This window comes from Zosterops lateralis, assembly GCF_965231275.1.
Source record: "Zosterops lateralis genome assembly, chromosome: 10".
Lineage (NCBI taxonomy): Eukaryota > Metazoa > Chordata > Aves > Passeriformes > Zosteropidae > Zosterops > Zosterops lateralis.
Genome location: NC_139770.1, coordinates 9,982,977 through 9,998,083, shown reverse-complemented (window position 1 = coordinate 9,998,083; position 15,107 = coordinate 9,982,977). Strand labels below are relative to the sequence as shown.

At 57.3% G+C, this 15,107-nt stretch overlaps 1 protein-coding gene across 2 annotated transcripts; it reads left to right on the top strand.

Moving 5' to 3' along the window:
* The first annotated feature begins 220 nt into the window (after positions 1 to 220).
* On the top strand, positions 221 to 14,751 carry MUC4 (mucin 4, cell surface associated). 2 transcript variants are annotated; one of them, XM_083868962.1, is made up of 28 exons: positions 221 to 419; positions 3,873 to 4,517; positions 4,832 to 4,971; positions 5,166 to 5,330; positions 5,412 to 5,567; positions 5,681 to 5,811; positions 6,040 to 6,128; positions 6,442 to 6,618; positions 6,711 to 6,854; positions 6,952 to 7,071; positions 7,274 to 7,476; positions 8,187 to 8,265; positions 8,502 to 8,672; positions 8,862 to 8,963; positions 9,168 to 9,404; positions 9,791 to 9,925; positions 10,015 to 10,193; positions 10,318 to 10,477; positions 10,557 to 10,655; positions 11,226 to 11,408; positions 11,497 to 11,570; positions 11,891 to 11,955; positions 12,246 to 12,445; positions 12,652 to 12,820; positions 12,905 to 13,078; positions 13,890 to 13,927; positions 14,010 to 14,107; positions 14,300 to 14,751. In XM_083868962.1, exons 1-28 carry the CDS (start codon positions 356 to 358, stop codon positions 14,354 to 14,356), a joined length of 4,254 nt encoding a protein of 1,417 aa, XP_083725088.1. In that variant the 5' UTR covers positions 221 to 355; the 3' UTR covers positions 14,357 to 14,751. The 2 variants fall into 2 exon arrangements, with proteins under 2 accessions (XP_083725088.1, XP_083725087.1); XM_083868961.1 differs by lacking the exon at positions 221 to 419 and having other exon boundaries at positions 1,129 to 4,517.
* The last annotated feature ends 356 nt before the right edge of the window (positions 14,752 to 15,107 follow it).

Genomic DNA, 15,107 nt, shown 5'->3' with positions numbered 1-15,107 from the left:
TGCCGTCCCAGCGCCTTTAGGCCAAGTGACTTTGAACCCCCCATGTGGCTCCCCAGGGGTTGGGGACCCCAGCCGTGGGCTCTCAACAGTGGGGTCAGCCTGGGAAGGACCCCAAAGCTTCCCATGGCACAATGGGTGTGGCCCTCAGCATCAGCGGGTCCTCAGAGTTGGGACGCTGCCACCTCAGCTCACGCTGCGAGGACACAGAGACGTCAGTGCCCCAGGCAGGGCACGTGGTGTCCCTGTTCCCCCCACCTGGGGGAGTGCTCACCGCTGGAGCCACCCGTTGCGCGCTCCCTTGGGACAGTGAGAGCTGCAGCCCAGTCGCCTTCCTCCCTGACACCGAAGAAGCACCATGGGGTGCTGGGGCCCGTGGCCGCTCTGGAGATGGGTGCTCTGGGGGTTCTGGGTGCTGCCAGGTAAGTGCCAAGGTGTCACGCACCGCCGCCGGGCTGGCCGGAGGGCCGATACCACGCGGGCGATGGGCTGCGAACAACCCTCCGGCTGCTGCGGCGCTGAGAGGTCGAGCCCCAGTGCCCGGCCGGGGCTTGCCCTGTCTCTGTCCGCCGGTGCCAAAGCTGCAGCAGGGGAAGGTGGCGGGAATTGTGGATCGTATGCAGAGATTCACCCTGGGGCAAGGTGCCTGTCCTGTTCGTGGTGTTGGTCCTCCCGCAGAAGGGAGGAGGGGTGGGGGTGATGGCGACTCCGGGCTGGTTTTTCCCTCATCCTGCCCTCATCCACCTTCTGTACAAGCCGGGGAGATGAAGGGGCAGCCCCTTGTCCCCACATTGGACCCATCCGAGTCGGGCAGCATCTCCCATGTGGCCGACAGCACCAGCTCCGAGCTGCCTTCAGACCTGGGCATGTGCCAGGGGCTCCCCACGGCGGCAGCTGCTCGGGCAGAGCTCCCCTCTCCCTCCGGCCCGACCACCGCCTCCGCGGGCAGCCAGAGCTCAGGTAAGGCCGGCAGGCAGCTGGCCGCGGGCAGGTTCCTGCCTGCTGGGGCCGCGGTGGGGTTGATCCAGCTGGAGCTGCCTTGTTTCGCTCCACAGGCATCCTGGTGCCACAGGCAACAGCGAGAGGGCTGGTCCCAGCTGGAGGTAGTGGTGAGCAGGAGGGGCCTCCCAGCCCAGCAGCTCTCCCTGGGGGTCCAGCAATGCAAGGCAGCCCCCAGGCAGGGTCAGGGGCTGGGGTCTCCTCTCCAGGTGCTGCCGGCGACCCAACCAGTGTCCCTCCAGCTCCCACCACCACTTGGCACATGCAGCCTCTGTCCTTCAAGCCAACGAGGCACACAGTGAGTCTTGCCCTGAGTGTTGTCACCGTGGAGCAGATACTAGTGACAGCATGGACCACAGAGCCACTGCTCCCCTGGGATGAGCACAGCACAGCCACATCATCCCCCAGCATAAGCAGGAACTCTGCTGAGCCACGTAGTATTGCCGTGCTCGTGTCCCAGGAGATCATACTGGGGCTGGATGAGGCCACCTCACCTCTGGCCACAGCTGCCAGCATCTCTCAGGACAGGGCCAGCCCCATGAAGATGGCAGCAGCTGCAGCCAGTCCCCCCACCACAGTCACAGAGGGAGCCAGCACGGCAGCCCCACCGTCTGCAGACCCCTCAGGTGCATCCTTGGCCAAGGTCACCGTTTCTTCTACCACCATTGGCACCAGCAAGGTTACAGAGCCAGGGGCACAGACCTTACCCAGCACTGACTACGAGGCCTCACAGGACCCTGCTGGGCCTCCCTCTCATCTGCCTCCAGCCCTTTTGTCCCAGCTTCCTGATGATGCTGTGCTGGGCACAGGGGAGACGCTTCTCCCCAGCCACAGCGCAGCACCAGGCACTGCTGGACATGGGCTGCCTGGGGACAATGCTGTCATCCAACCCCAGGCCACCACACAAGCTGCAGGCACACTGGCTGCAGTGATGAATGTCATAGCTGGAGAGCACATCCCACTTCTTGGAAGCACCAGTGCTGAGCTGGTGTCCATCAGAAATGAGGCCAGTACCAAAGCCACAGCAGGCACTGCCATCCTGGAGACCAAGGAGTCACCAGGGGGGCTCAGCGTGAGTCTGTTCCCCCATGCAGCTCTCAACAACCCTGATGGTCCCTCTCCAAGGCCCTTTGCACTCTACATGGGCTCTCTGCTCCCTCAGTCTCTCTCAACAAGCCTTGGGACCACCACAGCAGAGGCAGCTGCAGACGGATCTCCTCCAGCCACTCCCAGCACGGCCATGCCTTTGTCCTTCACAGGCACCAGTGGAGCAAAGCCAGACAGGGCCCCTCGAGCTGCTGCTGCTGCACCACCTCCCATCACTGCGTTTGGCACTGGGACTGTGCCAGCTACCCATCCATCCTCCTTTGTTAGCAACACTCCAGTTAGTGAAGCAGGGACGGGATCAACATCACTGGCCAGTGGCAGTGCCACCACAATGTCAGGAGACACTGAAGCCACCCTGCCTGCGCCTGATGCCACACCCAGATCTGCATTAACCCCAGTGCTCCGGGCTGGGCCCCAAATTGTGGAAGTTCCAGGGACAGAGATGCCATCACCCAACACTGCATCTGGCACTGGCAGAGCTGTATCAGATACCCCTGGGGGACCCAGAGCAGCCACTGTCCCCATGGCACCACAAGCAGGCATCTCCCCACTCCTGGAAGGCAGAGCCAATATAAGGATGGCTCTGGAGGTGTCCCCATCCAGCATCCCTCAAGAGATGGCAACAGTCATGTCTCCACCATCCATGGCTGCCCCACTGCAAGCAATGGGAGCTTCAGGTGACCCCCAGCCCGATGGCAGCACCACAGGGCGAGCAATGGGGATGGGGTTCCTGGAGGTGAGCACAGAGGAGAACCCAGGTGCCAGTGCAGTGGGGCCAGCTCCCAGCCATGTGGTTGTCACTGCCAGACCATCACCAGAGCCACCTGCCACTGAGGACAAGCCCACAGCTGGGATCACCTCACTGGCTGTTGGCCACACAAATGTGCAGGAGGCTACAGCTGCATCCAGGACGGGTGCCACAGGTACCACTGCTCATGTGGACACCACCCGCTCTGAGAGTGCCACCAAGAGTCCAGCACCTTCAGCCACCACCAGCAACACCCGTGTCCCTGACTCCAGTGCCACTGGCAGAAGCCTGGCCACCACACCATCCACCAGCACATTCCCCAGCAACATTAACCTGCCAACCACCTCAACAGGCTGGGAGACCTTTGTGACCAGGGTCACCACAGCCATGCCACCTGCCACAGCACAGAGCACCAGCACCAGCAGTGCCCCATCCCTTGCTGTAACACACAGCGAGACAAGCAGAGATGGGCAGCCTGTCTCATCCCCAGCAGCACGTAACCCCTTGGTGGAGACAACTCTTGGATCCTGGGACGTCCTTGGTCCCAGCACTGCTGTTGCAGTGTCTGATTCTCCCCTCCCCAGTCTGCACAGCCCAACAGAGGAGGCAACAACAGCCCCCTTGTCCCTGCTTGGTGTTGGTGCAACTGGGGTGACAGCAGCTGGACAGACTCTCACCGAGTCAGCAACAGGCACCACTTCTCCTACATCCACCAGCTACCACAAGATGGGACAAGCAGCAAGCACGTCACCTCCTGCCTTCCAGACATCTCCAGGGACACCTGCCTGGAAGGAGAAAGCCATCAGCATAGGCAGCACCACAGCCACTGCTGCAGGGAACACCATGGCCAGCACCATAGGCAGCACTACGACCACTGCTGCAGGGAACACCACTGCAACAACTGCCACCACTGTAACCACTGCCACCACTGCCACCACTGCCACTACTGCCACCATTGCCACTGCTGCAGGGAACACCGCTGCCACCACTGCCACTACTGCCACCATTGCCACTGCTGCAGGGAACACCACTGCCACCACTGCCACCACTGCCACCATTGCCACCACTGCCACCATTGCCACCACTGCCACCACTGCAGGGAACACCACTGCCACCACTGCCACCATTGCCACCACTGCAGGGAGCACCATTGCCCCTACTGCCACCACTGCCACCACTGCCACTACTGCCACCACTGCCACCATTGCTGCCACTGCCACTACTCCCACCACTGCCACCACTGCCACCACTGCCACTACTGCAGGAAACACCACTGCCACCACTGCCACCATTGCCACCACTGCAGGGAACACCACTGCCACCACTGCAGGGAACAGCACTGCCACCACTGCCACCACTGCAGGAAACACTAATGCCACCACTGCAGGCAGCACCAAAGCCATCACTGCAGGAGGCACCACGGCTATTGCATCCACAGCCCCAGCAAGCCCAGGCAAGGAGTCAGGAAGTCTCCCAGGCCCAGGCACCACAGCACCGGTGAGACCATCTTTCCCAACACCACCAGCCACCACCAGCCCTGCCACCTCCCTGTCTCATGCCTTTGGGACACAGAGAGGACCATCCACCGAACTGACCACAGCTGCCCACACCACCACTGGGCACAGAACTCCTGCACCTGAGCCTCAACCCACCCATAAGCCTATCAGTAAGTAGATTTTCTTTTTCCAAAAGACAAGAGTAGGAAAGGGGTTTTCAGCCAGTCAAGCACTGTAATGGATGAGGGTATAGCTGGTCCAGGGTATCTCATCTGCATTGTACATTGAGCTGCCAGATTCATGGGAAAAGGCAAAATAGGACATTTGGCACCATCCCAAAAGTCAGTTGAAAATTGGGTTACAATCCGTCAGAGCACAGGCACAGCATCCTGGCAGCAAGCAGGTTGGTTTGTCCTGGCTGCAGGATTAATAAACAAACATTAATGATTTTACACCTTTTTCATTGATCTCCTGCCCATGGCAGAGCCAGCAACCTCACTCTACCCCTTTGGCGTGGAAGGAGGGGACCAAGAGTACGTCCAGAGGATGGTGGATTTTAACTCACCCCTGTTCAAGCCAGAAATTGGATTTCCCTTTGGGAAGTCACTGCAAGATACTCTCTATGTGAGTGCACCCCCTTGGTGAGCACATAATGGATGTGCTGCCTTTTTGGTAAAAAAACCAAACAAACATGCAAATGGAGCAGAAACCAAATTTCATCTGAATATCTTTTTTTTGCACTAAAAATGGTTGGCTTCTGCTCACCCATGGTGGCTAAAAGCTATCCCAGTCAGTAAATAACAAGTTATTTTTGTTAGTTTACAGATAATGGACAGATCATTTTTCCACCCACGGACAACTATGTCCCATCCAACCCCAACCCCCCTCCCCGGGGCTTCATTGGCCGGGAGAGCTTGCCAATGGTGGCTGCCTTTTGGGATGATGCAGACTTTTCCAAGGGTGTTGGCACCACTTGGTACCAGGTGAGGGACACCAGAGGTGTTCTCATGGGAGAATCCAGTTCCCAGCTCACTCATTTAATTCTCTCTCTTGCCATCTGGCAGGAGTACTCTACACTCAGCTCTACCCATGATGCTGTTGTCCAAGATGTGGAAGCAAAGATTGAGAAATACCTGAAAATCTCCTATGTAGCAAAATGGACCTTGAAGGTGACATGGGAGAAAGTTCCAGCATACCCATCTCGGAGGGATGACACTCAGGTGAGCAGTGGGGGACCCAGGTGACAGAGAGATGTGTTGGTGGCTGTTTCAAGTCTCACTGCCTCAGTCTGTGGGGCTGGGGAGTGCTAAGGGGGTGCCTTGGATTTCTCCAGACGAACACCTACCAGGCAGTGCTCACCACGGATGGGATCCGCTCCTTCGTCCTGCTGCTCTACCAGGATGGTGGGATGCGCTGGGACTACACCAAGCTGGCTGCAGCCAACGTGCTGATCGGCTTCTCCAGGTGCTGCACACATGTCACTGGGGTTTGGGACAGCAGAGATTTGTTCCAGCACTGTGTTGAGACTGTCGGAGGGCATTACCCCCAGGAGAGCCCAGCTCCCGCCCCTGGAGCAACCCTGCCCCATTTAAACCCTTTCTCCTGAAAAACTGCAGCAGTTCCCACCCTATGGTGGGGAGAGGAGGAGGGTTGTGTTGGAAGGATGACCTCAAACCTCCTCTCTCCACACAGTGGCAAAGGCTATGCCCAAAACAACGAGCTGACTCAGAGGCCAGCATCTGTCAAGTACCGACCAGACCAGCACAGCAGCAATGGCTTCGGTATGGCACTGGGGGGGAATTTGGGGTGGGTGGGCATGGAAGGAGCTGTGTGCTCTGTGCCAGGAGCATTTCCCCAGCACCCACCCCTGGGAGGTGATGGGCCAGCGAAGCCACTGGGCAAGAGCTGGCTGCCAACAGCAGACTGTGGGTGTCCCATGTCCTCCTGTGGCTTGCCACAGCCCTGCTGGCTCTAGAGGGAGCCTGGAGACCTCGTGTGAGGTCAGTGGCCAGGGACAGCTGTCCCACGGGATCCCTCAGCACAAGGCGGGACCCTGGCTGAGCGGTCGGTGTTGTTCTCTGGTTGCTCCCCCAGATGTGCGCGGGCTGTGGATTTACAGGCTGGACAGTCGCTACCGGGTGAATTACAGGCTGCAGTGCCTGGCGTGGCTGGACACAGAGCCAGCGCCGGCCACCTGGAACAGACAGCTGCCACCATGCCCCTGCTCCCGGCCCCAGGCAGAGCTGGATCCCCGCTACCACTGGAGTAGAGGTGCCAAGGACAGCCCCCCAGGACCAGCTGCAGGGTGGAGGGATGGTCTCCTCCTGCTCTGGGGGTGGCTGTGATCCCCCCCACTATTTCAGGCCCAGCAGACACCTCCGTGAGGATGCTGCGCACTGTGTCCCCCAGCCCAGCTGGAGCTGGGGTACGATGTCTGTACCAAGGTGGGAGCTTGCTCGAAGGCTGGCAGGAGAGAGCATGGAGCCTCCCCTTCCACACTGCCACTGGTAAGTGGTAACTGGCATTCCTTCACCCTAAAATACCCCAAGCATCAAGCACAGGCAGACCAAGGGCCCTGACACAGCCCATCATGTTCCTCTGCAGACAGGGAGCTGGAAGCATTCGACTGGTGCTGCCGGCGTGTGGGGAAGCCCCTGTTCTGTGCCAGGTTTGCTGAGAAGAGACCGAGGGTAGGCTGTGAAGGATATGTGCCACCCACCCCTGGTGAGTCCCCAGGCTCTATCTCTGCTGTGCCAGGGCACTGAGCTGTGCATGGATCCCATGCATCTGCCACACTTTGCAATGTGCCAGTGGGGACTGTTGAGCCACTACTGAGCAGCTCTGGGGCTGCTCTCCTCCCTGAAATGACACCAGCATTTGCTCTTCTTCCTTTGCCCAAAACATCTCCATCTTCTTTGAACCCCAGCTGGTGCCTTCGGGGACCCTCACATCACCACCCTGGATGGACTCACCTACACCTTCAATGGGCTTGGGGACTTTGTCCTGCTGCTGGCCAGTGATGTCCAGACCAGCTTCATTTTGCAGGGGCGCACAGCACAGACTGGCACGGCCCTGGCCACCAACTTTGTGGCCTTTGCTGCCCAATACATCTCCAACACCACCACAACAGTGAGTAGGAGTGCCCTGGGTATGAGTTTGAGTCTCTAATGGGAAAGACCTCTCTGGCAAGTTGGGCATCACCTCTGCATCACCTACAAGTGGGTGGGACCCAAGAGGTATCCCCTCTCCTTTTCCTGACACCTCCCACCACTCCAGCAAAGTACTATTAGTGGTAGGATGAACTAATATTCACCAGGCACAGGTCTAACACCTCCTGCAAACAGGCCAGCAAGGGTTGGAGACTCTGGAGGAACATGGTCTGCTTCATCTTTTTCATTGCACATTCTTTTTCCTGACATTTCAGCACAAGTGACTCCTGTTCCTGACTTTGCAGAATTGCTCCCTACATCCATTTAGCTTTATTAAGCAGAATGTCCTGGTGTCACCAGGAACAGCCATTGAATAGCATGAGGAGGGAACTCAGAGCTGGGAGGCCCCCAGCACAGCTCTCCATGCTGACAAGATCAACTGAGCACTGGTGGTGGGCTGGGTGTGTCCCTTGCCAGCAGTGACAGGCAGCTGGCTGTCCTCCTCTGTGCAAATATCAAAGCTGCTGTATTGTGTGTCTGCTGGGGTGAAGAACACACCAACACAGGCCCCAGGGCTGAGCCTCTCTTCCTAGGCTGGAGGAGACAGACTTAGTAATTGTCCCCAGCATGGAGGGACAGCAGGAAGGGACAAGCAGAAGGGCTGATTGAGACATCCACCACAATTTTCAGGTTGAGTGGACCTTGGGGAGCCAGGATGACATCCAAGTCCTCCTGAACAATGAAACCATCCCGTTTTCCTATTCCCAAGGTGAGCAGGATCTGCTGTTAAATGCTAAATGTATGTGGAGGGGTCAGAGATGTCCCCATTCCCTGGGACCAGCCCAGCCAGTGTGAGGGCAGCCATCCTGAGATCCATGAAATGTCTCTCACCTCCACCTGTCTCTGATTTGGGTGGGGTGGATGGGGACAACCAGGAATCCCTGGTTGTCATTTCAGATCCCAGCCTTGCATGGACTCTCCCTCTGTGCTCTCCTTCTCTTGCAGACCTGGGTGACGAGGTCTACTACAGCCCTGGTGTCCTGCTAGTCAATGCCTCCTCTGTCACGGCCGTTTTTGACGGGACCATCGCTGTGTCTGTCTCGGCCACCTCAGGGATGCTCAGCGTGGTCTGCAGCCTGCCCGACTGGTACCGCAACAGCACCCGGGGCCTCCTGGGTGAGGGCTCCTGGCACCACCCCACAGCCGTGGTGCAAATTCCCTTCCCACCCTAAAGTAGACTGGAAAACTGGGGAATTGTACTTGTGAGGGCAGGGACACCTGGGTATAAACTAATCACTGTCCAGCAACAGAGAGGAGGTTAACCCTGGCACAGGGGATTCCAGCACTCTGGTGATGCTCCACCAGGTGTGTGGGACCATGACCCTGCAGATGACTTCCAGATGCCAAATGGTACCAACATCCCTGTGAACAGCAGTGAGGAGGAGATCTACAGCTATGGGATGACCTGTAAGTCCAGGCTTAGGGTCCTCCTTGATGGTCCTCTCCTTCCTGCACCTTCTGGCCATGCTTTGGCTTGAGATATTTAAACAACTGCCTGAACAAAAGCAATGCCAAGGGAAGGTGTTCAGTGTCCTCACTGCTCCGTGAAAAAGAATCCTAAAATACAACAAATCTTAAAATGGCCTGTACCCATGGCATGCTCTCTTGCAGGGGCTGTTGGGGAGCACTGCCTGTTCACTCAGCCTCTGGACTCACCAGCGCTGAACTTCACACCCTTCTTCTTGTCTCGGCTGCGGCAGGAGAATGAAAGCCAGTACCAGCTGGCAGCCTTGCAGTGTCATAGCAGCAAGGAGTGCATCTACGATTCACTGAGCACAGGGAACTTGGCCCTGGGCCTGGCCACCCAGAGCCTTGCAGCCGACTTCCAGCAGAGGAAGACAGCACTCAGTAAGTGGAGCACATCCTCACCTCTGAGAGGGCATGGCTTGGATGTAACTGGGCAGTGCTCTTCTCCTTTCCTGGGCTCTTGTGCTTCCTATGAGACAGAAGAGAAGTCACCAAGGTCTTGGATTTGCACTGCCCAGCTGGCTTGTCTCCAGTCCCGGGAGATGCCATCAGCAGGACAGTTGCCACCAAGGTTTTGGAACTGCATTTCCTGGAACTGCATTTCTGGCTTCGCTCCAAACCTAGGAGATGCCACCATGCTGTGTAACATAAGGGCCTTGTTGGTGGGCAGCCATGACAGCATCTGCCTGGGGTCCCATTCTCACCAGGAGGGACTCACAGCCAAGGGGTGACAAGGCCACATGTGTGCTGGGCTGCTCTTTCCTCAGATGCCTTCCCTCCCATCATCACCGGTGACTCATCAATCACAGCCTTCAGGACACAGAAGGTCAGAAGGCAGTTCCAAGCTTTGGGGGCAGGTGCACGCTTCATTCCCCATCTCTCACCAGAGCTCAACATATCAGGTAAGGAATGAGAGATGGAGCAGGTGGGATGGGAAGGAATGGGATGGAATTCCTCTGCCACCTCTAACTCCCACCTCTCTTCTTGGCAGAGAATGGCACACTGATCTGGGAGCCCCACAGGATAGCCCCATTCACCATCAACCTGGAGGCTGTTGGGTCCAACAACATCTCTGCACTCCTCCAGCTCCGCTTCATCCTTTGCAGATGCAGCAGGAGCCAGGAGTGTGACTATAGCAACACTATCACTATCAAGGAGTCTTCCTTGCAGGTAGTATGCCAGAAAGCTCCTATGGCAACACACTGCCTGTCCCCATGGCAGCTGTGCTGGCTGTCTTTGCTGTCCACCCATCCTCCTCACCTTCCCTAAGCCAGTGTCCCTGTCCCTTTCCCAGCTGGCATCCTGCAGATGTGAGAATGGCTACCTGGGGGCCTTCTGCCAGGTCCCTCCAGACCCCTGCTCCCAGGGATGCTTCCCTGGTGTGGGATGTGACCCTTTCAATGGCTGTGGCCCCTGCCCAGCTGGCCTGACAGGGGATGGACAGCACTGCTCAGGTGACAAGGGCTCACCCCATGGCCACTGGGACCCCAGGCAAGGTGTTTGTCCCGGTGCCATGGTACATTGCCCCGGCAGATATCGATGAGTGCGCCCAGGGAATGGAGTGCCCGGGGAACAGCACCTGCACCAACACTGTGGGCAGCTACCTCTGCTCCTGCCTGGCCACTGAGCAGGGTGAGTATGGGATCCCTGGCAGGTGTGGTCCTCGTCCTCACCACCCCTAGGTTCTGTGGAAGAGAATTCCTGAGGGCCCCAGGCTGGCTGGAGAGGAGAGAAGGGGGAGCTGGCTGAGCTCTGTGCTCAAGCCTTGCTGTCATTAGCAGAAGGGACCAGAGTCCAGCCACCACTTATGTTCCCAGGCTGTCGATCTCACTAATCCACTGGGAAGGGAAATTTTTCCCATGCAATTTTTCTCCTTGAGACAAATATTCTCATCCCAGCAAAGTTCAAATGCACATGCAGAGGTTGGGGGCTAAATCAAGCCCTGTTTTCAGATTGCTTTGGTGGGGTTGAGTTGATGGCTTTTGCTCTTTTTCTAATGCTGGGATTTAAGAAGGGTAAATGGCTCCAGCTGGAAGGAGGGGGAGTGGGGCTTTTCCTTGAATTTATACTGAAACTCCTAACACATAAAAGAAAAACAAAACTTGGAAGAAAGGCCACACAGAGCAGCTGAGGATGGCTCAGAGAGCTGGGGCTCTGTCCTGCAGCCAGGTTCATGCCTTTACCATGCTCTCCATTGCACAGGTGAGAGGCCAGGCTGTGGCTTAGCCTGTGGCTACCACTCCTGCCCTGAGGGCTACTGCAGCAACGGGGGACGCTGCCACCTTCACCCCATCACCTGCACCCCCACCTGCACTTGCCCCCCAGCTTTCACTGACCAGCACTGCCTGGTGGCAGGAGGGGATTTTCAGCCTCTGCCCAGCACAGGTGGGTACCTGTGCCCAGCATGGGGTGAAACCCAACCCCACTCACCCTGGTCCTGGCCAGAGCCACCACTGTGGCTTTCTCCCAGCAGGTCTCCCTCGGAGAACCATCCAGATGAGGATCAAGACACTGCAAAACACCACTGTTGAGGAAGTCAACAGCACTGTATGTCACTGGAAGGGGTGGGCTCAGAGCAGGGGACACACTGGCATACTGGGCAGCATGGCAGCTGGGGGTGCCCATGCCTCTATATGGCCCCCCATGGGATCTCTAGGGGTCCAACAGATCCACAAGCCCAGAGGGAGAAAGCACCAATTGCATGATGATGGCTGCAGCCCTGGCCCTGTGCCACATCCCCAGCAAATTAACCAAAGGCCAGAGCAACTCTTGGGACTTGGCCACAATGCCTGTATCACTCTTCAATCTTTCCCCATGTTGGTGTCATTCTGCCTTTCTCTAATGCCTTCCTGCTGCCCCCACTGCAGGTCTCAACCATCCTGGACTCCCTGGAGGTAAAGGCTTTCCAGAGCAACACCAACATCACCGAGATGTGAGTCAGATGTGAAGCAGCCCGTGGCCACTCCAAGGATCTGGTGGGGCAGGGCTGAGTGTGGGGCCAGAGAGTTCGGTGCACAAAGGGCATTTTCCCCCAGCTCAGAGTCTGTTTTTCCAGCGCTGATGCTGGTGAACCCTTGGAGACACAAGCCAGTTGGCACCTTCCACTCCTGCCTCATCCCTTCTTTACCACGGCCTTTAAATGGGAATACTGAGGCACGGTGAGGCTCAGTCATTCCGAGAGGCAGCAGCAGCTCCGCCAGCAGCCCCCTCTTTTCCCTGCAGGACAGACAGCGATGGCTTCACCTTCGTGGTGGTGTCGGAGTTTGCCTACAACAGCCGCGGCACCGTCATCCGGTTCCTGAACGAGGAGCTGCCCGCATCCATCACCGCCGCCTTCAACCGCCGCCGGGAGCGCCGGGAGACGGGCACGGGGCTCCGCTTCCAGCGCCTGCACCAGGACAACATCACTGACCTGGTGAAGCGTGAGTTGCTCCTGGCACTGAGCTGGGGAGTGTGGGAGGAGTACCCCCTGTCCCCATTGTCGCCATAATCCTGTGTGCTCCAGGGGTCGGGTCACACCCATGGGGGTGGTGGGTGGGCAGCCTCCCAACCCCAGGCATAGATCCAGCTTGGGGAGGCATCAAGGGGTGTTGCTGCTAGGCCAAACCCATATGCTTTCCCTCCTCAGTGACAGTGGATGAGCTGAGGGACTATTTCCCCTGCTCTCTGTACGGCTACAAAGGCTACCAGCTCCACTACACGGGGACCATCGGCTTTGTCTGCATCTCCCCTTGCAAGATAGGCTACTGCCAGCACGGTGGCCAGTGCCAGCACCTCCCCGAGGGACCCACGTGCAGGTAGCAGCAGCCCCGGGGTGGACAAGGTCACCCTGCACAGCTGCTTCTCCCACGGCATCACGGCTCCTCCCTCCCCATCCACAGCTGCCTGCCCTTCTCCATCTACTCCCCGGCCGGGGTCCAGTGTGAGTGGCTGGCCATCAGCCTGGCTGCCTTCCTCGGCATCCTGCTGGGGGCCCTGGCTCTGCTCTGCCTCCTGTTTGCCATGGGCTGCCTGGCCCTGCACCTCTCCCGCCAGCACCGCCGCCAGCAGCAGGGGTGAGCCACGGGCTGGGCTGCACAGGGGTGGGTGCTGGGCCGTCAGAGAGAAAAACTGATCAAAAATCCACATCTGAAAGATCCAACACTGGTAGGACTCATCTGGTTTGGGCAGGGGAACCCTGCCTTGGGAGAGGGGTTGGGTGATCTTTTAATATCTTCCAGCCCTTTTTCCAGACATCTGCTGCTCAGGGGTGCAATAGCATCAGTGGGTTGAATGTTAGCTTTCCTTTTTCCCCCATCTTAGAGAGTGTTTGCATTTCTTCCTCATCCCACCCAATACTTGGTTAGAGATGGGCTTTGTATTTAATTTTAATTTGCATACCACCCAATTATTTCTACTGCAATTCACATGGGTCTGGAAAGAGCTGGTCTGGAGTGAGGAAAAGTGGTTTAAGAATTGGACCTTGCGCTTCTGCAGAGCAATTAATTAACAGAAGAATGGCAAAGTGTAAGGCTGGTGTGGAAGAACGAACCTCTCCTTCCCTCCTCTCCATCCCTTGGTCCTGTAGTGGCATTCACACTCAGGGAATCTCCCAAGCCCCTGGCTCTGGTCAGAGCTGTGTCCTGCCCCTGCTCCCAGCAAGCCCTGGAGCCAGGGATCTCTGGGAAGTTCCTCTGTTCATTTGCACTTGTGGCAAGGCAAGAAATTGTGTGTGCACAACTGGGGCTTTTTCTCCTCTTACAGCCCCATTTCACCCCTGCAATCAGTCACTGCTCCTCTTTGCCATCTGACCCAGACACCAGCATCATGCAGGGATTCTCCCAGCCTCTGCTGACATGTTCTCCCTATTCTGTTACCCCCTCTCAGGGCCAAGGAGACTTTGTGGAGGACACGGCCCTTCTCCTGTGAGTACATACCTGTAAAACTCTCCCCACTAAGGCCCTGCTTCACCCCAGTCCTCAACTCTGCTCATCTTCCCTGCTCCAGCCTTAACGATGGCAGGAGAACAAGCAGAGCCCACCATCTCCCACTCCCTGGAACGGCACTGGAAACTGCAGCTCCAGACCATTGACCCTTCAGCCCAGGTCTGCCCTGGGGTTACTGTTTCCATGGGGTGTTGGGGTGGGGAGCTTTGGGCTGGGCTCTGAATCCTGACCCTGTGCCTCATCCTGAAGCATCACTGATGCTTTGGCCAGCACTGGGATCTGTGCCCGTCTGAGCTCTGCAAAGCACAGAGCCAACACCACACTGACATATAGCCTGTTCCTCCTTTACAGATAAGATTCCAGAGACCCCATGTTATGCCTCCAAGCCAGTCTCCCCAGGAGCCCTAACCTGCCTCTGGTCCTTTTCTGGCACCTCCAAGCTCACGGAGGAGCCAGACACTGCTGCCTGCTCTGCCACTTGCTCTCAAGGTCTCCAGGAGCAGCAACACATGGAAGCAGGGGACAGGCAGCTGCCTTTTGGGTTCTGGGAGGATTCACTCTGGAGGAGGTGCTTTTTTGAATGTGTGTTTATATTGGGTGACCAAAGCAGGAGGATTTCACCTTCCCCTGAGGACCTGTGGAGACACCTGGGATCATCCTTGAATGTGTCTGCACCAGAGTGCTACTGCAATATAACCAGACCCTGCAGACCCCCTGAGAGCAGGGTCAGGTGGGCCAATGCAGTGATTGTAATCCCTTAGGAACCAAATAGAATAAACCAAAAATGTTGGCTTGCTGTTAAATTGTCTGCACCTCAAGGGTCCCTATGCCAGCCCTGCTTCGCTGTCATTGAGCCCTCAAGTCCCTGCATTCTGCTGGTCCCATCCACAGAGCCAAAGTGAACATGGATGTAAATTTTCTGGTGGCTTCATCCTCTCATTTTCCCTACACACCTGAAAGTCTTCTCACACTGCTTTCATGGACACTGCTTACAGTGGTTCAGATCACACAGGTTGGGCTTTGGTCCCCACAAACATCCCACAGCCCTTCAACCCTGGTGATTGGGAGATGCTGATCCAAGGACGGTATATCAGACCCCATCAGACCCCCAAATCCCACCCCATTCATTGTCCTAGACCCTGGCTTAGCTGTATCTCCA